Source organism: Leuciscus leuciscus (assembly GCF_965113295.1).
Source record: "Leuciscus leuciscus genome assembly, chromosome: 13".
NCBI lineage: Eukaryota > Metazoa > Chordata > Actinopteri > Cypriniformes > Leuciscidae > Leuciscus > Leuciscus leuciscus.
In genome coordinates this window covers 26,479,028-26,506,454 of record NC_138737.1, presented here as the reverse complement: position 1 = coordinate 26,506,454, position 27,427 = coordinate 26,479,028, and the positions used below count along the sequence as shown (strand labels likewise).

Here is a 27,427-nt window from a genome sequence, read left to right as displayed (position 1 = left end):
ATAAATAAAAAATGTTTTCACAGGGCTGAGTGTTCGATCAAAAGCTCTTCATTAATAGTTGAATAATGTGAAGAATTATGTGATACCTGCATCACCTGAACGCTGGGTTCGCAGTGACGTCATGCGCGAGGGGCGGGACTTATATAAGATCTCCCAAACAGTTACACGCAGGATAGGAGCCAGAGCGACGCCGGATACTAGACAAACACCAAGCGGGATCGAACGAACAAAGCGCAACTTTTCGTCCCGTTTGAACCTGCACTTTAACTGAGAATGTCTTTGGGTGACCAGCAGTGGTATCCCACCAGCGTGCAGGTAACAGTGCTCAAAGCGCGAAACCTGCGGATCAAGGGCAAAAATGGAACGAACGACGCATATGCCATCATGCAGGTGGGAAAGGACAAGTTTTCCACGTCCGTAGCGGAGAAATGCGTATCACCCGAATGGAAGGAAGAAGCGACGTTCGATCTGCCGCTCTTCCATCAGGGGAACGCGGAGCGATGCACGCTTTACATCATCGCGATGCACCGAGCCCTGGTGGGACTGGACAAGTTTTTGGGACAGGCTGTCATCAACTTAGTGGACCTCCACGCCAACAGATCACGCAAAAAGACCGAGTGAGTGTCATTCTGTCCTATGGGGGAATAACATTGTATCTTTGCGTCATAAAAACATCCCATTATGACTCAAAGATTTTTAAAGTTCAAAGCGATATTTAGCTTTCAAACAGTTCATCAAAGTATGTTTTGGTCTCCTCTTTTGTATGGGCAGGATTCAGTACTCCACCCTTTTAAAACAAATGTTCGAAGTAAAAGTACATTTCGTCTCCTGGGTGTTTGTGTTTTCATGACCATTATACAGTAATATTTAATCTCTTACTGTATACGTGTGGTGACGTGTGATGGATACATCGAAATGCTGTGATGAGGCAGAAACGATTAAGCTACGTCACATCACTGATTTTTGTGTATTTAGTCAAAACAAAAAAAATAAATAAAAAAACGTACTGACTATAGGAATTATTTTTAATCAACCTGTTCCTCATATTCAGAGTTATGTTTGGGTACATTCACGAAATGTGTTCCCCCTCTCCACTCAGTATGAGTCAACATAATAGGCTATATTCAAAAATAATTGGTCAAATAGGCTGTGGGTTGCAAATAATGACAAATCTACCATTCACTTCAAAGAATGAATTCTGAATGAATTACCTACAAGATAGTTCCAAACATATTGAATTGTTAACACTGCAACACAGGGCACCATATATTTTGATGGAAATGATAGATAATTGGAAAGGCCAAATTTTTGCCCCCATTTTTTGATGCTGCACTTCATTACGCACCCGCTCTGTTTGTTCGTAGCATGACACAAAGTTGTACGTTTTTATGCTGGTTTGCCTGTATAACAGCGCTCGTCAATGTCGAAATGTTCGAGGCGGCCAAACAAATCAAACAAGGTTTGTAGTTTTTAAATGTTTTTAGGTATCGACCTGCCACCAGGATGTTGTTATAAGGTTGCCAAGGTGTTCTGAATGTTGCTGTGTGGTTGCTAGGTGTTTGTTTAAAAAGAGCTAGAAATAGAGCCAAATATTTCCAATTTTTCATTTCCCCCCCTACATTTTGTCCATTATGTGAAAATTTTAACTATTATAAATAAAATAAAAAACTCCCAGAGCATCTCAAAAAGCCACATAATCTGAGCTGTCATTCATATAGTGAAAATAAGGGACAACTTACTTTCCATATGTGTGTATGTATGTGTATGTATGTGTATGTGTGTATGTATGTGTATGTGTATGTGTATGTGTGTATATATAGGCCCTAACCCTGAATATGAGTAAAAGTCATGCTTGCCTCAATGCTAGGAACTGAATTGTCAATTTCTTGACAATAAATAACAAGAACTAGTTCAACAGAAAATATATAAATAGCCTAGGCACCACAGAAGCAGAACACAAACTTTGTTCTTTTTTTTGTTTGTTTGTTTAGTTTCAATGTAGTCGTCGCTTGAGCTTAACTTTTCTCCAGCTTTTCATTTTCACCTTTGGAAATGAGGGCTGCTCGTATTCAAAAACAGAAGGCATGCGAGTTTCCCTTTATTTGCATATTAGGTTGGCTTGCTGATTTGTCCAGTCGACTTCCTATTCTGGCCTTTGAGAGAGAGAACGGGAAGTGACCTGTCTTTTTTGCCCGGTGGCCTTCGCCGTTTGAGGTCCTGTGCCGTTTGTTCTTGTTGTGTGCCGTTTGCGCTTCAGATTGTTGGACCTGTTTGATTCATTGCTCCATCAGGGTCTGCTTGTTTGAACCAGTGGATCTCACGCATGATCTGTTCCATGATCTTGACCATGACCATGTTTGTTTTTGTTTTGCTTGTTTATTTTATTATTTTTTTTTTTTATTTAACCCTTATTTAACCAGGGAAATCCTTTGAGAACAAGTCTCTTTTACGAAGGAGCCCTGGCCAAGAAGGCCGCCATAAAAGTTACACATAGAATACAAAATATAATAAATACAATGAACATACAAAACATAATACGTTAACAGTACAATGAATCAACCAACGTTAAAAAAAAAATAAAAAAAAAAAAAAAATATATATATATATATAATAAAAAAACATGACATCCCCCATTGTCACCATAGACTTATCCTAATTTGGGAAGCAGGGACAGGTGCCCATTGTGCCTGCTTCCCGGTACTTTACTAGCCTCTTAAATTGACCAAAGGAGACCAAGTTAGCAAGTTTTAAGTCATTCTGTAACAGGTTCCATGCTGATGGGGCAGAAATTCTAAATGCTTGCTTCCCTAACTCTGTGCGAGCCCTAGGCACAACCAGGTGGAGATTATCATTAGACCGCAGAGAGCGAGTGCTGGCCTTAAAGGACATAAGCCTACATAAATAAGGGGGCAATGTCCCAATGATGGATTTATATATAAACAATCGCCACCGGGTTAGCCTGCGCTGAGCAAGGGAGGGCCACTGGACTAGATTATACAGAGTGCAACAATGTGTAAAGGGTTTGCACCCTGTAATAAATCTCAGTGCACCATGATAAGCTGAATCCAGTTGGTGCAAATATTTATTAGGGGCGTGCATATATAAAAAATCACCATAGTCCATAAGAGAAAGGAAAGTAGCCTCGACCAATTTCTTTCTTGTTGCAAGAGAAAAACAGGCCCTATTCCTAAAATAGAACCCTAGCTTTAACCTAAGTTTCCGGGCTAAATTTACGATATGAGCCTTAAAAGTCAAATGGTCGTCAAGTAAAAGCCCTAAGTACTTGTACTCAGCCACACGCTCTATTAGATTTCCCTGCAAAGTAACAATGTTTGGAGGGATAACTGTGGAGTTCCTATTATTTGAGAACAGAACCGTCTTGGTTTTACTTGCATTCAACACAAGCTTCAAATCAGATAGCCGAGATTGTACAGTGTCAAAGGCATCCTGCAGGTACTGAAAGGTCTGGTGAAGGGTTTCTCCACAGGTGTAAATGATTGTGTCGTCAGCATAAAAATGAAACAGAGCATTGTGGACATTTGAACCAAGGTCATTTACATAAATGGTAAATAAAAGTGGGCCCAGCACCGATCCCTGTGGAACCCCTGATACAACTTGTAAGAAACCTGAAGAGATACCGTCAAAGGTGACGCACTGAGTCCTATCTGAGAGATAATTTTCAAACCAACCAACTGCCTTCTCAGAAAGACCAATGTTGAGCAGTCTCTGTTTTAAAATACAATGGTTCACCGTATCAAAAGCTTTGGAAAGATCGATGAAAAGAGCTGCACACATCTTTTTGCTGTCCAGTGCCTCAATGATGTCATTCACAACCTTCAGTGAAGCAGAGATGGTACTATGTTCCTTTCGGAAACCCGACTGAAACTCTGAGAGAATATTATTAACACTCAGGAATTCTTTCAGTTGTTCACTTACTAGTCGTTCTAAGACCTTTGACAGCACAGACAAGTTGGAGATAGGCCTATAGTTGTTTAGCAAGGTAGGATCTCCTCCCTTTAACAAGGGGAGGACATGGGCAGATTTCCAGATTGATGGCATAACATTCTGAGCCAAGGACAAATTAAAAATATACATGAGCGGTTTAGCAACAAAATCTGCAGCGATTTTTAAAAAATATGGCTCTAAGCAATCTGGGCCAGCAGGCTTTTTGATGTCCAGTGACATTAGGGCTTTATGTACATCATTGAGTGAAAACGGAGTAAAGGTAAAAGAAAAAGGCTGGCCAACACAAAATCTTCCAGCAGCATTACCATCAGAAGGGGAGGTTTTTGGAGGTGGAGATTGGTCAAACAAAAAACCAGATGCAACAAAGTGCTCATTAAAACATTCTAGCATCGCCGATCTTTCCGAGATAGTAATATTGTCCCTGATGATATGGGGAGGCAGTTCATTACGAGATTTAGTTAAAGAAATTGACTTGATAGACTTCCAAAAAGTCCTAGGATTATTTAGATTGTCTGTAGTAGCAGCTAGATAGTATTCAGATTTGGCATGTCGAACAGCTGCTGTGAACTGGTTTCGTAGTCGTCTGAAATTAATCCTATCGGCCTCCACCTCTGATTTCCTAGCCTTTGCCCAAGCCACATCCCTCTCATGAAGAAGTTTGCTAAGCTCCGTCGAAAACCAAGGGTTGTCTCGTCCCTTGACTCTAAACTTACACAAAGGAGCATGTTTATTTATAAGTTGCAAAAATCCATCATGAAAGTATTTCCAGGCTATTTCAACATCATCAATAAGCCTAATGCTGTCCCAATTAAAATAAAATAAATCATGTGTAAAACCTTGTAAGGAGAAATGTTTCATATCACGTTTTTCAATGCATCGAGGCCTGGATTTTGGAATTTTGGCATTTCTAATTGCAGCAATCGTACAATGATCACTGATGTCATTAGCAAACACACCAATTTCAGAAAATTTATGGGGAGCATTTGTCAATAGCAAATCAATTAGAGTAGATTTCTCTGGGTGTTTTGGATTTGGGCGAGTAGGAGACTCAATTAATTGTGTAAGATTTAATTCACTGCAAAGAACCTTCAATCCGTCTGAAGCAGGTTTAAACCAGTCCCAGTTCATATCGCCTGCCAGGACAATCTCACTGTACTGCAGCTGTGATAAAAGCTGTGACAGCGTCTGAAGGGTGTCAGCTACAGCAGAGGGTGGTCTGTAGCTTCCAACAACAGTGACAGTCATGCCTTTGTTCACCTCAACATTTAGGGCCAGAAATTCAAGTTGTTTACTCACAGATATGGACAAAACTACATTGGCAATGAACTTGCTCTTTACATATATAGCCACGCCCCCAGCCTTACGAGGCCGGTCAGTTCTAAAGACATTGTATCCACTGACAGCAATGTCTTTGTCTGTGACTAATTTAGAGAGCCATGTTTCTGAAAGAATTATAATATCTGCATCGGTGGATTTTGCCCAAATACGTAAAGAATCAATCTTAGGGAGCATACTTCGCATATTCAAATGAATAATACCCAACCCAGACCTGTTTTTGAAATTAGCCGGAGTATTGCAGATCTTAGAGTCAATATCAACTGGGCCAGGATTTGGATGCACATCACCACAAATAATTAACAACATAATAATCAAACATCTCTGTTTCATAGTTGCACCACGGCTCACAGAATTTTTAGTGTGTAATGAGTTAAAAAACAACATGAGATCATTGTCAGATAAAACAGTGAAGCTTTTCAGAACAGCAAGGCACAAAGAGCGGAGAAGGGATTCAGAAGGAACACTATAGAGGGGCTGTAGTTTTTGCACAGGTAGCTCTGGCCTGGAGCAAGTCATACTGGGAACAAATGAGGGAAACCAAGCCTTCACTAAAGAGGTTTCATCAAAGACATTCATATGCCCGTGTCCCCAGAGCAAGACAAAACTCAACAAAAAAAGAGTCATTTTCGGCACTGTAGAGTTGCTGCTTAAATTGGAGTGCAATTTGCTTGGCAGATGACTGCGTGTACAGGCAGAGAGAAGGCTGGAAAGTTTGATGGCTCAACAAACAGGCACAGGTGCAGACAAAAGCGAAGTCTTACCAGTCGAAGCCAGTTGAAGCAGCAATAAGCGTACCATAGATTACCAGTAAGGCCAAGCAGGAAGGTAGAGGACCATGCGGCGAGGAGACATGGGCAGCAGCAACAGCAAGGAGATGCAAGCCAAACAGCAAGAGTAGCATATAGTAAGGGTTAATTGATTAGCCAGGTCAGCGCAGGCAGGCAGCAGCAGCAGACAAATCCAGCAAAACTTAGCAGCAGTAAGGCCAAGCAGGAAGCCTGTAGAGGACCATGCGGCGAGGAGACATGGGCAGCAGCAACAGCAAGGAGATGCAAGCCAAACAGCAAGAGCAGCATGCAGTGAGGGTTAATTGATTAGCCAGATCAGTGCAGGCAGGCAGCAGCAGCAGACAAATCCAGCAAAACTTAGCAGCTGAGATGGTGCAGGCAACGGGCAGCAATTAGCCAGGAAGTTGAGGCATTAAAATATAAAAAATATAAAAAATTCCACTTCTTGGTAGATTCAAGTTATAATATATTTCGTCTAAAAACGTTGGGCTCAGCAAACATTAGACAAACATTAGACAAACAAACACAGCTACACATGTGCGGCCATCTTGGATACTGATGGAAAAGTATTGGATACTGTGTTTAGATAAAAGTTTAGTATACCTTTTGAGCACAGAAAAAGTGCAATATAAAATGAACATTATTATTATTATTGATGTTGTTGTTACTACTAGTGACACTTGGCCCATTGAATCCATTGTCATGCAATCTCAAAATATCAGCATTTATGAGGGTGAGCTCAGCTCCATGTAGAATTACTTGGTTCAATTTTAACAGGAAAGCTTTTTCACTCTGACTTTTTTTTGTCTTTTTTTTTTTTTTGTCAAGATGATTCCTACTAATTAGGCTAAGATAAAAATATGTGTTCCATAAACCCTTTTTAAGTCTTTGTAATGTTACTTATAACAGCTGTAGAACAATTATTAATATCAGGAGTAACTGGTGGCAACTTCATTAGCGGATCTGTTAATTTTCTTGGGTCAGGTTTTTTTTTTTTTTTTTTTTTTTTTTTCTGATGTAGGCTATGCTTTTGAAAAGTCATAGTTTATTATTCCAAGCAAGTAAATATGACTAATAGAGTAAAACAGTCCATCATAATCTTACACAACCAGTCTAACTGTCTTACAAATAATGTCGTTTTTACATTCCTCTCCACCCTTCCCAGCCCATTGCAACATAACTTCACTAGTCATTAACTGACAGACATGAGTGACACCCTAGGTTGGGATAATGGTGTATATTAACATACATTGGTGTGTACTTTCCACCGCCTTTTAGAATAGTGTGTGTGTGCGTGCGTGCGTGCGTGCAGGTGTGCGTGTGAACACGGTGTCCTTTTCCTTTCATAGATCTGGTTCATGCAGTTTAGTATGACTTTACTTTAGGTATATTATGGCCTTCTGTTTAGAAAATTAGGTTTTAAAAGGTCTGCTTGCAATCCGTAAGTGACTACTAGAAATATACTAGAAATATATTATGATTGCATGAAAAATCCAATGTTCAATAGAACAATGTGTAACTTTTATATTATAGTTGTTTTTAAGAATAATAATAATAATAATAATAATGATAACAGTAGTAGTAGTTTTTTAATAATAATAATACATGTTTTTGTATTGTTTTTTTATACTATTATTATTATTATTATTCACTTTCTCAGAACAATTGATAGAATAGAAAAAACTAAATATAACAACTTACCAATACAGATAGATAGATAGATAGATAGATAGATAGTTCTTTTTTAATGAGGGCTGCTCTTTATTCAAATACAGAGGACCTTTTATTTGCCTATTGGTTTGACTTTCTAAAACAGAGAATTAAAGGGACGTGTGAGATCTGTCTATTTGCCTTGGGTTTGCCCCAGTTCACATGGTTGCCATTTAAAGCAGGTGTGTACTGTACCTGAGACTATATGTAATGGTGAAGTATGCTAATAGTTGTGACGTGAATGTTTGGGTGTATCCATGTAGGCTTCCGATGTAAAATAGGAATGCAAAACTCCTTATGACGTAATGAGAGAAACACTTAAAATGTGTGATTTATTTCAAGCAGGTGTGTTTTGAAGGAGGTCTTGGCTTAAGTGTCACTGAATCACTTTATTGTGTCTCCCATAATAAACTCAGCTCTGATAAGTATTGTGCATGTCATACTTTCTGTAATCTATTAGCACTGAAGGTCAGAGGCTTTGTTTATTCTCTTCATGTTGTCTGTCTTTGACTTTGATCCAAAATAGATTTATTTATTGAATATGAGTACTAAGAATGAAACATAGTAACTGTTTGCTCTCTTATTTTCATTAAAGTCCATAACTTCCATGGCAGTATGTGGAAACCGTTATAAACAACCATGTTCTAATTCTGTTTTATGAGGGGAAATTTTGTTGTTGTAGAGGCTTAATAAAATGCCTTAGTATAGAGGACCAAACCTGCAGAAATTATGGATGGATGGATGGATGCACTGAACAAAATTATAAACGCAACATGTTTGTTTTTGCAAATATTTTTTATTTTTTTTATTTAAACGGCACACTTTAGAGTGGCCTTTTATTTTGGCTAGCCTAAGGCACACCTGTGCAATAATCATGCTGTCTAATCAGCATCTTGATATGCCACACCTGTGAGGTGGGTGGATTATCTCGGCAAAGGAGAAGGGCTCACTAACACAGATTTAGACCGATTTGTGAACAATATTTGAGAGAAATAGGCCTATTGTGTACATAGAAAAAGTCTTTGATCTTTGAGTTCAGCTCATGAAAAATGGGGGCAAAAACAAAAGTGCTGCGTTTATAGTTTTGTTCAGTATTGATGGATGGATGGATGGATGGATGGGTGTAATAAGAAAATAAGTAAAGGAATAACTGATTTGATAAAACAAATATAATTGTTTTTATAAAAATAATAAAGTTATAAAAATAAATAACAAATATATGTTTTTTGTATAACTTTTTTTATTAAATTAAACTTATTTATTCTTTCATTTATTTATTTATTTATTACTTCATGCATTTATTTATTTATTTATTTTACTTTTCAGTGTGCAACATGTAAATTAGGGAGGATCATCATTGGTTGAGAGCTCACATATAGAAGCATCAGATCTAACCAACCGATAGAGATCGGAGTATATATGACCGATCAACTGGAGGGTTCAATAATTTCATAGTGACCGGTTTTCCAGATATAGAAACAAAGCTGGATCCAGCTTCTTATGTGATCTTCCTCTCAGCATCATCATCAAGTCCAGAACCATCAAGGTTTCTAGTCTAATTTATTTTGTAATCAAAAAGTCCTCCATATTAATTTATTATCAGATAATATTGACAGTCTGAGAAAGCCGTAAACGTTGGCACTGGCACTTCATTATAGTATTGTGCACTGCAAGCCCTTTGTCTTTTTTTTTGCTCATAAAACACAAGAAGCAATCTCTCTTTCTTTCTCGTTCTTTCTCCCTCTCATTACGAACACACAAGGGATTGAATTTTGCCTTCTCTTTTTCTTAGAGCTTGCTGGTGTCGTATTACTGTCCTACTTCAGGGTAATGTTGATATGGCAGCTTTGACATTGAGGTGCGGGTCAGCTGATCATTGTCTCTTATAAGAATATCCAATACGAGACAAAAATGCTATATTATTGCTGTATTAATGATATAGTAATAATATTAGTAGTTAGACAGTTCTTATCTAAATTTAATATGCCAATTTTCCCCCTTCCAAGGCATTTTAATGTCCCAGGCCTGTCACGTTTTAGCACCTTTCCATCTTTTGATTCTCGAGTCCAGTGTAAGTATCTGTACGTAGTCTTCAGTCCAGGCTTATTTAGACTAAGGTGTGGTTCATTCTTAAACTCAGTGGATCATTTTTCAAATGATTTTGCTATACCTTTATCCAGGCCAACTATTCCCATGTCATATGACCTCTCAAACTCTTTATGAAATCATTTGTTATCCCATAAATAAAAGAGCAGATGAAACTTGCTGCACCCGTTTGTTTTGCAGTCTCGCAGTGGCTGTGCCCTTGGTTTAAAGTTTCTCTGCAAACATGGTTTTGTGTACCTGAAACAAATAAAGGGAATCGGTGTGAACTCATGGTTCCTGTTAACCCTTATGTGCCCCATTCACAGCAAGGTTAGATGAGTTTAATTCAAATTTAAATTAAATTATTACTTTAAATTAGTATTGTTTATCAATTTCATTTGGTTTCTTTTTTTAGAGGAATAGTTTGTTTTAGTTTTAATTTATTTCAGTGAGGATTAAATACTCTGCATAGTCCAGTGTTTTTTAACAGCAGTGCTATTTTTATTAAGAGGAAGTCCTCTTAGAGCATTTAATAGTTTTATTTTTGACATTTGCTATTTTTGACTTCTGAATGCTTCATACTAGACTGCCGTCTTGCTCAACTGTGTGGGGATTTTTGGGCTGGCGTGACAATGTTGAGTAATCGATTTTAATCGATCTTCATTTTAAAGGTGACATCGGATGCCCCTTTTTACAAGATGTAAATTAAGTCTCTGATGTCCCCAGAGTGTGTATTTGAAGGTTTAGCTCAAAATACCCCACAGATCATTTTTATAACATGTTAAAATTGCGACTTTTTGGGGGTGAGCAAAAACGGGCAGTTTTTATGCGTGTCCCTTTAAATGCAAATGAGCTGCTGCTCCCGGCCACATTTCAAGAAGAGGGCGGAGCTTCAAGAGCTCATATCAGAAACAAAACGGGACAATCCCACGCACTGAAAATGTCAGAAACTGTCAGTAGCGGTGTTCAGTTTGAAGCGGAGTCAGACAATAATGCCCACAGAGCCAGAGAATAAATGCTGTATGGAGATAGAACAGGTATAGTTTAGTTTAATTACGGTTATAAGTTATGTTGTCATCTTGATTTTATCCACTATTAGTACAAGCCTGCTGTAGCGGACGTTGTCTAAATGATGGCTAAAACTTAACTGATGAGTTTTATGAAGTTTATTGTACATCACACAAAAGATGAAATGTCAGTTTTACTCTGGACAGAAAATCACCGTAAGAGATGAATAAACACCCTATAAGAAGTGTGCATTAAAGTCTTATCCATAAACTCTCTCTCTCTCTCTCTTGCATTATCATCAACATACACAGCAAATTACACAAACACATTTGTCACAACAATTAACAGTAAAAAAAATATATGCAAACCTTATGCCTTTTCGGGGGGTGCTTAATAAACTGCAATCTTTATATCAATCTTATACAACTGTAATAAATTGTCTGCTCTCCCTTTTTATTACTGCCGTGACCAGTATCGCTCCGGAGACTATTAGCTGGATCACGAACAGTTGGTACTGACCCATTCTTGAGGAGAACTTTTTAGCAAAACCTGTGTTTTGTATTGACCCTCGTTCACAAAGCAGTCTGGTGTAAAATGATTCGCGCAGACATAAACTAATTTAGGTAGGGGGCACAGTCCCTTCGAAAATAAATATACAACTAATACACTTAGTCTTCAGTGGCTCTGATGTCGGGAGTATGTGAAGACTGTAATATTCACTTTTACATCCAACACCGGAGTATCTTACGAAACCTTGCTGACAGCATCTTTTAGTCCCTCAAAAAGAGTGTAACTAATAGATGAAAGCTCGTCCTTTACGTGCATGAACTGATCACTTAAACCAGACTTGTTTCATTGTCATAATGTGAATCTGGATGAAATCGTGCAGTAGATCTACTTCCTTGATTTTTGTAAATGTGACTTGTTTATCTCTGAAAATGATAGAAGGCTTTTCCTGGTAAGAGCACAGCGTAGTTCACTGTGCCCTTCTCAGACAGAGTTAATGATTGCAGCTGAAGTTTGATTAGGAACTGCAAATGTTTGTTTGAGTTACTTTTTCCCTGTATAAAGAGATAAACCTGTGTGCGTGTGTTAGATTAGCTGCAAGGGATGTGTTGATGTTCACATGAAGTCCATTCGTCAAATTTTTCGAATGTTGTCTCAGATAACAAAGATCTTTCAGGCATGACCATCTGGATCGATTCCTGAGAGCTGCGAGAGAATGTGTTGAAGATTAATGCTTATGAAAGAGACTAAAAATGGGTTTGACTGCAAGGTGATCTATTAAAAGGGAAAAGGTCTGATGTGATGTTCTGTGCTGTGTTTGTCAAGCATCTGTTGTTCGCCTCCCCTTTGGTCCAAACAAACTTTAGAGAAGAAGATAATGTAAATAGGCCTGGATTATCTTGAAAGAACTTTCCTTATCAAATTCTAAACAGTGACCTCATGAAGAACATTCCTTGAGCTTCGATTGCTGATAGGCATGATTTCCCTTAAGTCTTTCCCCACCCCGAAACTCCAGATTTGAGTTTCCTGCTGTGGTCCGAGTGTATACGGTCCACTAATGGACTGATAGTCTGTGTTTCCTGGTCTTGGGCTACTTTAGTTTTTCCCATTGGGTGTGATTATAGTATTATGGATGTGATTATAGTATTATGGATGTAAATTAGAGTATTTTGAACTACAGAATTAATCTTTGAAAAAAACATAAAGGTGAAGTGTTCTGCACAACAAAACACTGAAACATGTACACACATTCAGGGCTTAATGAAAAGGAAATATATTTGTTATATAAAGGGTTTGAATTTATAATGCATGATTTTTCATTATCATTATTGGACACCTTTGAAGTGAGAACGGTTTGGGTTTTTTGGTGTATGTCAATAGAAAATAGGCTTTAATATGCTGAGTTCATGGGCCGGTTGCATAAACTGATAAGGTTATTATTTTTCATATTTTATGATTTGAAAGCCTGTCTGCAATCTTCAATGCTTTTACAATTAAACATAATTTTTTGAGTGAGTATTAGGAAATTAAACAAAATAAATGCTTTTATATAAGAGAAAGCAAAGATAATTAAATTTTTATTTCTGTTATATTTTATTTGTATGGTATCCGCAAACAGTGATTGATTGTTATGAAACAGAAGTGATTCTGAATCATTTTTAATAAGAATGAATGGTTACACATTATTTTAAGGTGACAGTGTTACAGTGTAATTAATGCATTACTAAGTATGTAATTACTGTAATTTAATTACTTTTCCATTGAAAAAGTAAAGTAAGGGATTACTCTTAATTTTTGGGTAATTTAATTAGTTACGTCTGATGTAATTGCATTAATTAGTATAGACTATAGAACAATTCTATCTAACACAATAGTGGATTTAACATCAAGCATAATTTATAAAATTTTTGTTTATTTTAAGGAATTAAAACTGCAGTTTCATGTATTGTATTGTATTGTTCAACTGATTGATGTTGATATGGGATGTGGAAAGTAACAAGTAATGCAATACTTTTTAGAAAAGTAATAAGTAATGCAATACTTTTTAATTAGTACAGTAATTTAATCACGCTATTGCATATGTAATTAGTAGCTAGAGATTAATTACTAGAGTAACTTACCAAACACTGGTAATTAATTATACGTTAAAGTACTGAATAATAATGAACTATATGTACTTACTATAGAGTTGAGTGAAACCGTTTTCAAACCCAAATTATATAAATGTATATTATTATTTCATTAATGTCCTTTTCTTTTCCTTTTTACAAATATAAAATTTCAACAACAAAACAATGATTGCATGTGATTCACGACATAACTGATGTCTTGCTGAATCTCTCTCACAGTGGGTCATTCTTATTGTTGAGCCCTGAAATCGCTTTTACGTGTTATTCTAAAAGGGAAAAATGTTCATGCTTTTTGTTCAGCAGTCTGTCCAAAACTCTTGTCCTGTGGGGGTCCAAACCTAAATGCTTGGAATTCTGCTGCAGCTGCTTCCTCTGAACACATGCCACGTTTAATCCGATTCATCCGTGGGAGCCGCTGTTTGGTGTCAGTGTGACTGTAGACTACCCATGATCCCAGTGTTCAGGAGTCTATTATGACAACAGCGTGGGCGGAGAATGGCTTGTTCATGATTACAGATACTGAACTCCAGAACTCTCCTACCTGCAGCTCTGCTGAAAAAATTGCCGAGCAGAAATGAGTGGACAAGCGTGGGCTAAACAAAGACATTTTTCCCTTTATTTGATCAGTAGGAGGGCTTCTCTGACCTGCATCATTTACTGGCACAGGGCTCAACTCCCATGTGAAAATCTGGCGCCTCTATTTGTATACAGTAATTTAGTTTTGATCCCACCACCATTTAAATCAATGAATTTAGCTTGTATAATAAAAAAAGGGTATCATTGCCCGGATCTTAACCACTTAATCATGTGTGCTCATAGGGTTATGATAAAATCATGTTTGACTCTCTAAATAATTTTAGAGATAATTTATTCATTATTCTAAATTATTCTGATTGGTCAAGTGCAGCATTTTTATTTTATTCTTTTTTTGTATAATGAATGCTAATGATCACTCTGTGGCCTTGTTATTCTCACATAATAACATAATAAAAATAATAATAATGAACAACCAGCCGGAGATTACAGGGTTCTTCTACAGTTCTTTCCCCACACAAACAAATAAAAAAAAATTATCTTTAAAAAATATATTTTACAAAAGTCAAGAAAATTTGCAACAATACATACATAAAATGTTTCCAGAATGACACTTAAATCATAAATTACTTGCGTAACATGCTGTGTTATTTTAGCATTATTTAGTATTTGTTCATATTTAGTAATTGTATGTGCCTTTTTATTACTATTTTACTTTTTTAACGTATTTAATTTTTGGATATTTTAGTGCTTCAATTTCAACTTTTATTTTAATTATTTACCAAGACCATTTTGTTTTTTAAAGTTTTCTTTTTCTAATATTTATATTTGATTTTTTATTTTAGCTTTATTTTAATTAGCACATTATTTCTAATAGTTTTATTTACTTTAATGTGATTTTAAAAATAAGACTTTAAATAAGCTGAAATAATTCAAATAAATGACAATCCTTAAAAGGGATCTATTATGCCCTTTTTTAAAGTCTTGATTTTGTTTTTGGAGTCTACTAGGATAGGGTTTCATATTTGAATGTTCAAAATATTATTATTTTTCACATATTTTACATGATTGCAACACCTATTTTCCCAGTCTGTCAGTAACGCTCTGTTTAGTTCCTGTCTCTATGAAGCCCCTCCTTCTGAAAACTGCAATGTGCTGTGATTGGTCGACTGTACCGCGAGGCACTAATGCAACTCAACCAAGCCTCACTCTTTTTATTTATTTGTTTTATTATTTTTTTCCGCATATGCCTTAGGCGGGAATTATTTAAATGAGGAATATTGTGATGTGTACATTACCGGAAGAAAACTCAACACTAGGCATTTCACTCCCTTTGGATTGACTTTGTAACTTTGCAGACCTTTTTTCATGCTCAAACAGCAACATTATACACTTAAGAAAGTTGAAAATGTCAAAAAGCATAATAGGACCCCTTTAACAAGAAAAAATTTAAATAAAGAGCACAACTGCCATGCAATCTAATGAAGACCTTGTTTGATTCTCTTTGCAGTTGGTACAAGCTGGTGGATAAGAATGGGAAACAAGAGAAGGACCGAGGGGAAGTTCATTTGGACATTCAGTTCATGAGGAATAACATGTCAGCCAGCATGTTTGACCTCTCCATGACAGACAAGCCTCGCTCTGGCATCTCCAAGCTCAAGGATAAAATTCGTGGGAAGAAGAAAGACGGCCTGTCGGATTCTGCCTCTGCGATCGTGCCCTCCTCAGTGGGAACCGACAGTGAAGGAGAAGGAGAGGCTGGTTCAGACGCTCCTAAGAAGAAATCAAAACTGAAATCCTTTTTTGGACCAAAGACAAACCTCCAAAGGAATGTGTCCCAGTCCATGTCAACCCTGGGCACCCTGCCTGAGAAGAACAGTTCACTCAGCAGCAGCAGATCGTCCGGACTTAATGTGGACTCTCCTGATGGTAAGGTCAAAGGTTATGCATCTAGTCCAAATATATGTATGCACCCTTTTTCTTTTTCCCTCCTTTAGAATAAGCTTTTAAAAGCATAATTATAATTATCATATTAAAAGTATTCAGACATGGATCACAATTTAATCATTAAAAGGTTTTTTTTTTTTTTTAAATGTGCACTAATTTGTACACAGTCCAAAATTTGAGTAATTGAGATTTATTTTTTATTTTTATGTTTTGGAAAGAAGTCTCTTGTGCTCAAGCCTACATTTATTGAATGAAAAACACTGTAAAACAGTAACAATGTCAAATCTTATCACAATTTAAAATAACTTTTATTTTATCATATATTTTTAAATGTAATTTATTCCTAGTGTAAGTAGGTAAATATTTCTGTTTATTACTGTGTATCGTTACAAAAATGAAAATGATTAAATATATTTTTCCTTGTATTAAAATAGAAAAACAGTGAGATAAAACGCTTCATCTTAAGTGCATTAAAATCACTTCTTGTTCTTGTTCAGTCTTTTTATATAAATATAATCTGATATGTAGCGCATACATCTACTAAAATTCACCTTGACACAAGTTACAAATCAAAAAGTTTGACATTTTTAGGTTTGGCTTAAGTTTCTGACATTATCCAAACACATTTTGTACCTCATGGACATTGCTGTTTTAATACATATTTTCTTCTATTTTCTCTTGCAGTGAAAAAGAGGTTTAAAATTCTGGGCCACAAGCGCACTGACAGCTCAGATAGCAAAGCGTCTCTTGGCCCCTTTTCTCTTCTGAGCCGCTCTAAACAAAACATCCCGGAGCAGAATAACCTGTGTATCAACGGCAACCATGTTTATGCTGAGGAGCAAGAACCGAAAGCTGCTTTTGGCTCCACGCTCAGTCTGAACAGCTCAGGAAAGGGTTCAGTAGAGGATGTTCGTAAGCACCATCAAAGAAATACTTCCGACATGTCCATCGACTCATTGAAAGGCCTGAGCATCCCCTCATACAAGCCTGAAGTGCTAGACAAAACTCCTCTTGCCTCACAGAGCCCTCTAGAGGACAGGAGCCTCAGTCAAGTAGAGGCGGTGGAGAAGGAGAAGGGTAAGAAACCTGGAGGAAGAAGCCTTCAAGAGATGCTGGACCGACAGGAAGAAAAAGAGTCGAGGAAGCAGCAAGAACTAGAGAAAAAACAAGAGGAAGAGAGGAAAAGCAGACTTGAAGAGCAGGAGAAGAAGCGCAAGGAAGAGGAAGAGTTGCAGAAGAAGGGCAGCGAGGAGGAGACGCAGCGGGCCGAGGAGCAGCGGCACCATGAGGAGTCCAGAGTAACCGAACGCCTTTCCTCTCTCTTTGGCATCGGAAGGAAGAAGGAGGAGAAGAGAGAGGAAGCAATAAATGAACCCAAACGTCTGGATGCGCCCTCTTCCATAAACCCATTTGAAGAAATTCCCCTCACCCTGGATAACCCAGCCTCTTTCCCAGAAGAGAGATCCACGGACCCACGGAGGGGCGCTAGGACCACCCTCACCCCAACAGCTATTGCTTTACCCAGTCGCACAGCGAAAGTGTCTGCCGTCAAGCCGAGGTGAGTGCGCATATTGATGAACCTCCTCTTGATTTATGGCTGGGTGAATATTCACTAATTAGCAATGCATTTAATAGTGATGTAATATTAAGCAATGTTGTGATAATTTTAATGCACAATTGATTGACCATTAAGTTTCCTGTAGTGCGTGTTACACTAGTTAGCCAGAGTCTTGCATGGGTCCTGTTTGGTGACCGCCCAGCACCTGCTTTACGTACCAGAACACCCGACACGTTAATCAACAACCGCAACATTCATTTAACTCCGTACCCAACCGGTTTAACACAAAGACTGTGATCCAAACCATTTCTGCATAAACATTCATATCATATCAGGGAGGGAGTTTTGGAGGGTTTCTGTGCAGCGTGGATATTATGTGCATCATAATTACAGACAGAGGTGACTTAATTAATGTGAAATTCATAAGAGGTGTAGGCCTACATATAATAATTTGAACAATTAACATTGTTAACATATTTGACATTTTAAAAATGCTTTTGTTATTTAACCCGCAGTATATCCGTGTCTGTTGATTCAGACAGGTGTTTTAATAGTAAGTTCAAAAGCAAAAAAAAAAAAGGCTTTAGTAAGTTTAATCTCATTAAAATGTTTTAGCAAAAATATAACTAGATACATATTTGTTAATTTATGTACATTGTTGTATTGTTGCTTAATATTGTATTATTAATGCTTCCTTGTATTAAATTATTGAAAAACAACGCCTTAATTATATTTAACTACATTTTTACTGCTTTAGTTCTTACATTATATGCTACTATTCAAAAGTCTTGGGTTATTGAGATAAAATAAAAAATAAAAAAATAATACTTTTATTTAGCAATCCATTTAATTTGATTAAAAGTGACAGTAAAGAAATGTATAATGTTACAAAAGATCTCCATTTTAAATAATTGCTGTTCTTTTGAACTTTCTATTCCTCAAAGAAGAAATATTTTGTTTCCACAAAAAAAATATTGAACAACTGTTACCAACATTAATAAGAATAAGAAATGTTTCAGCATATTAGAATGATTTCTGAAGGATCATTTGACACTGAAGACTGGCGTAATGATGCTGAAAATTCTGCTTTGCCATCAATGAAATGCATTACATTTTAAGATATATTAAAATACAAAACAGTTGTTTTAAATTGTAATTTTTCATAATATTACTGTTTTTACTGCCTATTTGATCAAATAAAACATTAAAAATATTACTGACGCCAAAATTTGTAACTGTCATGTACATTACGAATCTTATATATATAAAGAACATATATTTATTATTATTATTATTATTAATATTTTTTTATAGCACATATAATAAAGAAATTGTTTTAAGCAAAACACTTACATTTGGACTCTATCTTTTAAAACAAAGGGTTTGTGGTGGAAACTTATTATTATTATTATTATTATTATTATTATTATATAGATGAGACTTTCCATGTGCATGTAAATTAACTATCATTAATATCAGCCAGCTCTAAAGCAACCCCAGGGAACTATCTCAGCATTGTTCTACCCTTGAACTCCAGTTAGTTGCTTTTCTTTTAAACACCCACATTTTTTAGCATTCTTATAAGATCTAAAAAGAAACTAAAATGTATTATATACATAATATATAAGGTCTGTATTATATTCAGCCGACCTCATGCTGAGTCTGCATGCTGAATGATGCGTCAGGCTGTCTTGTAATGCAGTTAGTATCTTTCCATCTGAGAGCTGAGGGAAACCCAGGCTGAAACTCGACTCCTCTCACCTCTGTCTACTCTACTGCTCTTAAAGAAGAACTCCTTCATTTAGACATTCGAAAATTGCTTTAACACATTATTAATAACAGAAGATCTGAAGTTGCGCACCCTAACAGGTCAAGAGAGTAAGTGCACAAGTAGTTTTAGTGAAACGGCTCAAATTGCTACACACTGAGGTTGTTACTGAAAGTGTTTCTCGTTCAAAGACCTCCATTAGCTTTTAGCTTTTTTGTTTTTGTCTCTCAGCACAGCTGTATCCCATTGTGGAAGTGTTTGTGTATGGGTGTGGGTTTTCTGTAAGGATGGGATGAAATCATTGTTTCTCAACTAGGTGTGGGGGGTTCAGGTATGACTGAGTTTCATACCCTTGGGTGAAAGTGGAATATGTTGTATCACAGTGATTTAGTCAAATAAAAAGCTCTTCATTCAATCTTCTGTTGAGTGCTGTACCTGTAATACTTTAGGCCATACTAAATATAGCCTAATAAATTATTTATGGCATTTAGTGTTTGTTAATTATGACCACAAACACAAAGTGTACTCAGAATAGGTTATATTGTATTAAATGATTTGCATTTTGGCCCTTTGTAACTAACTTAACCTGTTTTGCCGAAGGCATTTGATTGGTTAGTGGAGGAAGGAATGTGTACTGGATCGTCATGTGGTAATCTTCTGGTATGGAGTGAAACAAGTTGTGAAAGATGATGATCTTGTACTCTTACAGACAGTGACTAAGAGACATTGTCTTAGGGAAAACTGCATTTGTACTGGGAGTTTTAGGGATTGTATGAACTTCTGTTTTGTGGTGATTAACTGTTATGGTGAGTAACTCATTTTCCAAAAGCTGAGAATAGAAAGAGACAGGAATATGTTTTGTTGTCTTTGTTTCTGTGGACCTTTTAGATTTGGAAGTGCAGGGTACATTTCCTCGTGTCTATCTGGGGTTTATGTTTAAAAACTAGAATAGAAGTAAAATATTAATATTTACATTTAATAATAGTAAATGTATTTTTACGTAGTAAAATTCGTTTTTTATTTTTTATTAAAAAAGATGTGCGTTTAAGTCATTTAATAGTTAGAAGACATTTGTTTCTATTGTTTGGAATGTTCAATTGTTCATGTAAAGTGTAGATGTCAGGTATTGAGTTGTGATAATAGATTTTAGACAGGAGGGTCCTGTGCTGTACATAGTAAATGGATTGAACTTAGTGTTTTCAGTTGCAGTAGTAATGCTCAGCAGAAACATATTGGATTGTAAGCACTGGTATAGCTGTAAGTTGACCATTTTATGTTTTTACTCTTTGGCAGATTGGCTCTGAGTGTACTGCCTGAAACCGATAATAGCCATTCCCAATCCCCTTCAGACTCTGTAGACACCCAGAGCACTATCCACGCTTCTCCATATTCCCCATCCCTCTCTACTGATTCATTTGAGTCTTTTGGCATGTTTTCCGATCTACATTCATCTTTGGCACCTCCTAAACCTCAGAGGAGTTTCATTGAATCAAGTGAATCCATGGAAAACCTCTCAGCTCCCAAATCTGACAAGAAGCGAAAGGCTCCTCTACCCCCTGGTAATCATGGGGGCTCGTCCAAGACTGAAAGCCATCCTGATAATGTGGAAAAAGTGCATACCCAGAATGCCAAAGATAGACCGTCTCTCCCTCTTCCAGACTATGAAACCCTCTTTCCCAAGAAGAGGCATGGGGTGATGAGTCAGACACGTTGGGACCATATTATCGCAGAGGTAAACCAGAGGAACTGGGATTTCTCTGAAGAGATGAATGTAGATGGACCAGCGAAGCCGATGACAAATAAGAATGCGGTCTTAAAGGACAGAACCTCAGCAAACCTTAACCAGCACCAAAGGAATAATGATGTACCTCCCCCTGCCCCTGCTAGGCACAAAGAAGCACTCATTCCACCCAAAGCTCCTGCAACACCAGAACCATCAGTTGAGCCTAATGTCCAACATGGTCCTATCAGAGAGCCTTTATATGCTACGGTCAATAAGCCTAAAAACTCCAATAACATGGACAATAAGTCACCTCCCGCTGTCCAAAGTCGACATATACCTCAGGAGATGGAAAAGAAGACTCCAACTCCTGATGCCATTAACCATCAACTCTCCCAGCCAAAAGAGAAGCCTACGCCAGCTGCCAGAGCCATTCAAAATGTTAATTCAAAGACTGATGATGTGGCTAAAGAGGTGCCTTCAGTCAAACCCAGACAACAGTCATTAGTTAAGAACCCAGTCAGACAAGTCCAACCAGACAGGCGAGTAACAGCTCAACCCATGATGTTAGAAAACAACAAAGTTGAGAATCCACACAAGGGCCAGAAGGAAAACATTTCTACAGATGTGTTTGTTGAAGCAAATCACCTTAAAACTGCTGAAATTCCAGAAGAACTTAATTTGGGGAAACTGACTGATGAACCTGATGGGAAGGGAATGATTGATTTTGACCCATTCCCAAGTGATAACTTAATATCTAAAGATCCCTGGGCTTTACCACAGCAGACCACAAATGAAGACGGCCTGTTCACAAGGGGCGCAAAGAAAAGGGGAAATCCTGAAGATCAGGCATCAACTATTGATAAAAAAGAGAACAAATTTGCAAACAAAAGAACAAGTGATCTATTCACAGATTTTTCTGAAAACGGCACAGCACCAAAATTAGAACGCGGAAAACAATCACCCAGCTTTACTGAACAAGCCAGAGCGTCATTTCATAGAAATTTTTCACTTAGAAAGAAACATTCATCTCGCCCGATAACAGCTACTGGGAAAGCTGATACAGAGAATAGTAGTCTGGATAGATCCGTTTCTCAGTCTTCACAAGATGCTGAAGACGTTGAGCTGACTGTAACTAGTGTTGCTCCAGCAAGCAGAACTGAACCCACCCTAGTAACATCTGAATCGCCTATTGGGGGCAGGACTACACTTCGTGCTTGGGTCTCGCCATCAGAGGCTCAGCCAGTTAGTAGTGGAAGTGCTGTTTCTAATTCAAGAAGGTGAGAAAAGTTCTCCCGACCGACCCCTACTAACAACTCACTGAACTCCTCTAACAGTCTGTCACCCCCCTTTGTGCTAAACCCATCAGCTTTCAAATCAGCAGCTTTTATTTGACCTCAATCAATCTCTGGCCTTCGGCATTTGTTCAATTGGTGGCTTAGTGGTTGGTTACTACTTCCTGGGATCTTGAGGGGTTGGGATTGTGGGCTTGGGACTTTGCTATTGATTGTTGCTATTTGTGGTTCAAAATGTCATGGTCTTTTTAGACTTGTGTAAATAGAACTGAGGCAGTGTCAAATAATACAGGGGTTTCTCCGTTCTGTTTTGTTATTGAAGGCCATATTAGATTGATTATCTTGACAATGTGTACGTTTTATGAAACTGGATCCGTATGAAAGGCTGTAGATGTGAGCTTTACATAATATACACATTGAAGCCACATTGAAAAAAGTAATGCATACAAGACTGAGGTCGCATGTTCATATACTGAAATTAACTGGTGAGCATGAGTGTTGGGGCACAATTTGTTCTGAAGATTGTGATGTTTTGCATGATTCTTAATTACTTAATTACCACAAAGGTGCTTACACTTGAGTTTTACATTTCTCTGCTGTACTTTTATTGATCTTTTGATTTTGTTGGGAATTATACATTGGGTGAGTTTGGAATGGTTTACTAACACATGCCAAGAACTGCTTTCTGCTTATGAGACAGTATGTACTTTATACCGCAGTTAGTGTGTGAAAAACATAGTGTGCAACAAAAATTTACAAATGTAATATGCAACATTGCAACATGACACATGTATTCACTACATTGCATGTTTATGTCAGCAAGAGGTGTCTAGTTATCATCTGAGAAAGGTTATTTGAGATTTTTTATTTGAATTTTTGCCAGTCATTCATTTCTCCTGAAATGGTCAAAGACGAATTGCGGTATGCAGTATCCTATGTAGTGTGCTTTGGTATGCACATTTTCACAAATCTAAGGGAATCTGTGCATAAAGAAAATTTGCAACACCAAAGTACTAAATTATTAGCATGAGATAAGCGATAAGGGACGCCCTTCCAAACATATCCATGGCTCCTTAATCGAATGCTAAAATGAAGTGGGTACATCTTCAAGGGCCCTTGTTTTCTTTTATTTACATTTTTCTAAGGGTTTGTTTTATTCTTAAAAGTGTACATCCTCCTCTTGGATGAATGAAAATTCTCTAGTTATTTGCCATTGTTTGCAGTAAAGTTTTCATGTTCATTTCGATAATGTCTATATCTCTCCTTTCTTAGACCTCACCCAGTGAAACCCATGAACACCACAGAGAGCCAGTCTTCCAGTGTTCTCGCTGTGGGGAAAGACCCAAAGACTTTCACCATCAAGGAAATGGCTGAGAAGTCAAAGGTACGGTAATTGACCTAGTTTCTGCCTCCTTGCTCTTTAGCACAGGGGTCGGCAACCTTTTGTCATGAAGTGCCATTAAGTTTCCTAGTTAATCACTGTGCCATTTCTGAAGCAATTTTCCAGTTTTTTATTTTTATTATTTGTCAAGTTACTGTTTTCATGTTTAAATTAGACTTTGAATAACTTGATTTCCAAAGTGACCCTACTGAACCCCACTGCGTATACAGAGTTTGCACATCGCCATCATTGTGATGTGTGTGAAATATTTAAAAGCACTCTGTGTACTTATCTCCTATCTCCGATATTTATAGCATTTACTTTTTTCTTTCTCAAAGCTAAGCACAACAAATGCAGCAGAACAAACTGTAAGCTGTCAGTTAAACAGACTTAACTTGAGTGATACATCTGCTGTCTTAATCTGTGTTGTGCTTTCAGCGGCTCGTTTAATAGTATTTATAGCTCCTAACTTAATAAAACAAGTTGTCTTACTGTGAGGAATGATTACCTCAAAATGTAGATCTGTATGCAGGTGTGAGGTACTTTATTGAAGTGAAATCCATACACCTGTCACTGTGATTTTGCAAAGTCTGACATGTTCCTGGATCAACATAATTAACCATTCCTCTCTGAAAATTTAGAACTAACCCTATCAATAACTTATCCCTAAAATCAGAGGTAAATGATCAGAAGCACCTAACCCTGGCTGTAAGCCTAAACTTGACACAAACTGTAAACTTGTCCCTCATATCTGATTAGTTGATTGGAATGTTGTTCCAGGATCAACAAAGATGTTGAACCAGGAGCACGTTGTACTTGGTGAAATCACGTTCACCTACATATAGTACACCTCTCTCGCTTTTGTTCACGTGCCAGGTTGCCGACCTCTGATTTAGCACATTGAAGAATAAGTTGTTAAATAACACAAATTAACACATGTGACCCTGGATCACAAAACCAGTCACAAGTAGCATGGGTATAGTTGTGGCAATAGCCAACAATACATTGTATGGGTCAAAAATATAGATTTTTCTTTTATGCCAAAAATCATTAGGATAATAAGTAAAGATCACGTTCCATGCATCACGTTTTTTTTTGTTTTGTTGCACCCTCAGATTCCAGATTTTCAAATAGTTGTATCTCGGCCAAATATTGTCCTTTCCTAACAAACCATACATCAATGGGCATCTTATTTATTCAGCTTTGATATGATGTATAAATCTCAGTTTTAAAAAAAATTACCCATGTGACTGGTTTTGTGGTCCAGGGTCACATATGGGAATAAAGAAATGTGTAAAGGAAACCTATGCAGGCACAATTTGTTTAAGTCTACTTTCATTTTGAATTTGATTCTAGTTTTTAAACACAAGTATCGGCTGATTTGGGGTATTTAAGTGTGCATGGTCATTTCTGGTATTTTTTGTTCACTCGCCTACAGTTTATTTATAAAAATGTCAATCTATTATTAACACTGAAAAGTGGAAATTAGTTTAGATTAAATTTAATATACTGTACACTAATGTTTTGATCCTACTTTTACTTGTAGCATTTATAACAATTGATTTTAGCATTTAAAAAAAACATTTTTTATTTATTTAATTTAGACAAAATGATACGGTATCAAACACAATTTCAATATCAGTCCATCCATAGTTTTTAGGATAATGAAAAACATCAATCACATGTATCCAAACTTTTGATTGGTACCTTATAACTTATACTTTCTTTTTTCCCTGTGTTCCTTCATTTCACTGCGCATCCAGATTGGAGAGAGCGGTCCGTTCACCCAGCTCACACAGGAGGAACTGATCACACTGGTGGTAAAGCAACAGACTGAACTATCCAAAAAAGATGCCAGGATCGTGGAGTTAGAGGAATACATCGATAACCTGCTAGTTCGCGTCATGGAGGAACAACCGGCCATCCTGCTTTCACTTAATTCCAAGTGTTAGGGTTTGATCAGAACGTTTGCCCTGATCATAACACTCAGACACTTTAATATTGTGGGATTTGCCTGGTATGCACAGAAGGATTTTGGATTTCAGGCAGAATGTAATATCACATCTCATAATCAGTTTATTTGCTTTAATATTTGATGCACGACTTCACATTCTGATTTCACCACCAATATCTTACAAATAACTTCTTTTTACTATGTGGATGTTTGATAGTATATCAGGTCCAACTATTCCAGAATTCTGCAGTTTGAATGCTGGGGTATTGTTGTTATTTGGTGGTTTTTTTCCTGTTTGGATCATGGTACGATCTCCTTCCAAAAAAGCTACCCAACAACAAACGCATCCTATTTATTGAGCATCTCATTGTCTTTCTGTGCACCTTTCCATTTAGGCAAAGAAAGGGCTTCTTAATGCATTATTTATTGAAGTCTTAATTTAGTATTTGAAGATTTTCCTTCTCTCTGAAGTGCTTTGTTTCGATCTTGACTACTGCGTTAATCACTTCCTTACTTCAACGCTTCATTGCTGTTGATGCGGCCTTATGTCTGTTGGGGCTCAAATCAAGGGCGGACATTTACACTATACGCACTTTTTACCTGAACGGGGTGTTTCATTTATGAAGGATAGTGTTTTTATATTAAGTAGTTATCTGAAATACCCTATATAATTACCTCTGTAGAAATGCCTTAATGAAGACATATATTTTTCTGTATGTATACTTCTGCTTATGAAAGGCCTTTGTTCTAACACTGGATATATAGTTCATTTTCAGTGCCCTGGTCAATATTGACTACATATTTGTTCTTTTTGTTTGATTTTATTTGATTTTTTTGTATTTCATTTTATCTGAATTGGCTGTTAAATGAATCAAAATCGGATTGTTTTATGCTACATGTTTGTTTTTATATTATAGTCGACCAGATGTTGACCAGGCATTCTTTAAAAAAAGCTTGATGTCAACCTTTTGAGCACATGTACATACTTGTGACATCCTGCGATTGATAATAATGAACAAGCAATAACTGTTTGGAGAATTTTGTTTCCTGAATTTCAGGTAATGTGATACTTTCCTCAAACCGGGATCTTTTGCGTTGTCATGTAGCCTGTTGACATCACAAAAGTGTTGAAAGATTGTCTGTTGTGAAACCAAAGATCTTTGTTTTGAAACTGAAGTCTTACCATACGGTACCGGTCGCAAATCTGCTCCCCATTACGTTATATTCTTATTATTAATATTAATGTTTTTAACCAGTGAGTAAACATTTACTTGTTTTTAACCTACCTTGTCCACTTGTGTAAGGAGACAATTATCTCTCTTAACGAGGATGGAGGAAATAACCATATGTTATTTATTTGTTTGCCGTTAGGGCAGAATTAGATGTTTTCTGTGTTGCAGTTATATAAATTCAGTTATGAGAATATTCATAATCAAGAGCTTCTGCTGAGTTCATTCAAGTGTTGTCAATCACTTTGAGTGAGTTCACTAAAGTATTCACAGCATTTCCACTGGTTCTGCACACTCCAAAAAATGATTTTATATCTGAATTTGAATGAGAAGCCTTATTAATTATTCCAGATGCTATGCATATATTTTGTAGACCTGTGCCTTCTCTTTTTATTCAAGATTCCATGTCATTAAGACATTCATATATTGGTTTGTTTCTTATCTTCAATAACTGCGGAACTGTCATTTTGATTATGCTTCAATTCATTGAATAAAACTTAGCTGAACTCA

The 27,427-nt window shown here is 36.9% G+C and overlaps 1 protein-coding gene across 2 annotated transcripts; it reads left to right on the top strand.

The window, feature by feature from the left end:
• Window positions 1-153: 153 nt before the first annotated feature.
• Window positions 154-27,427, top strand: rab11fip1a (RAB11 family interacting protein 1 (class I) a). 2 transcript variants are annotated; one of them, XM_082187725.1, is made up of 6 exons: window positions 154-617; window positions 15,576-15,994; window positions 16,697-17,570; window positions 20,632-22,338; window positions 23,626-23,737; window positions 25,498-27,427. In XM_082187725.1, the coding sequence occupies exons 1-6, from the start codon at window positions 274-276 to the stop codon at window positions 25,684-25,686; spliced, it is 3,645 nt and encodes a 1,214-aa protein (XP_082043851.1). In that variant the 5' UTR covers window positions 154-273; the 3' UTR covers window positions 25,687-27,427. The 2 variants fall into 2 exon arrangements, with proteins under 2 accessions (XP_082043851.1, XP_082043852.1); XM_082187726.1 differs by lacking the exon at window positions 20,632-22,338 and having other exon boundaries at window positions 155-617.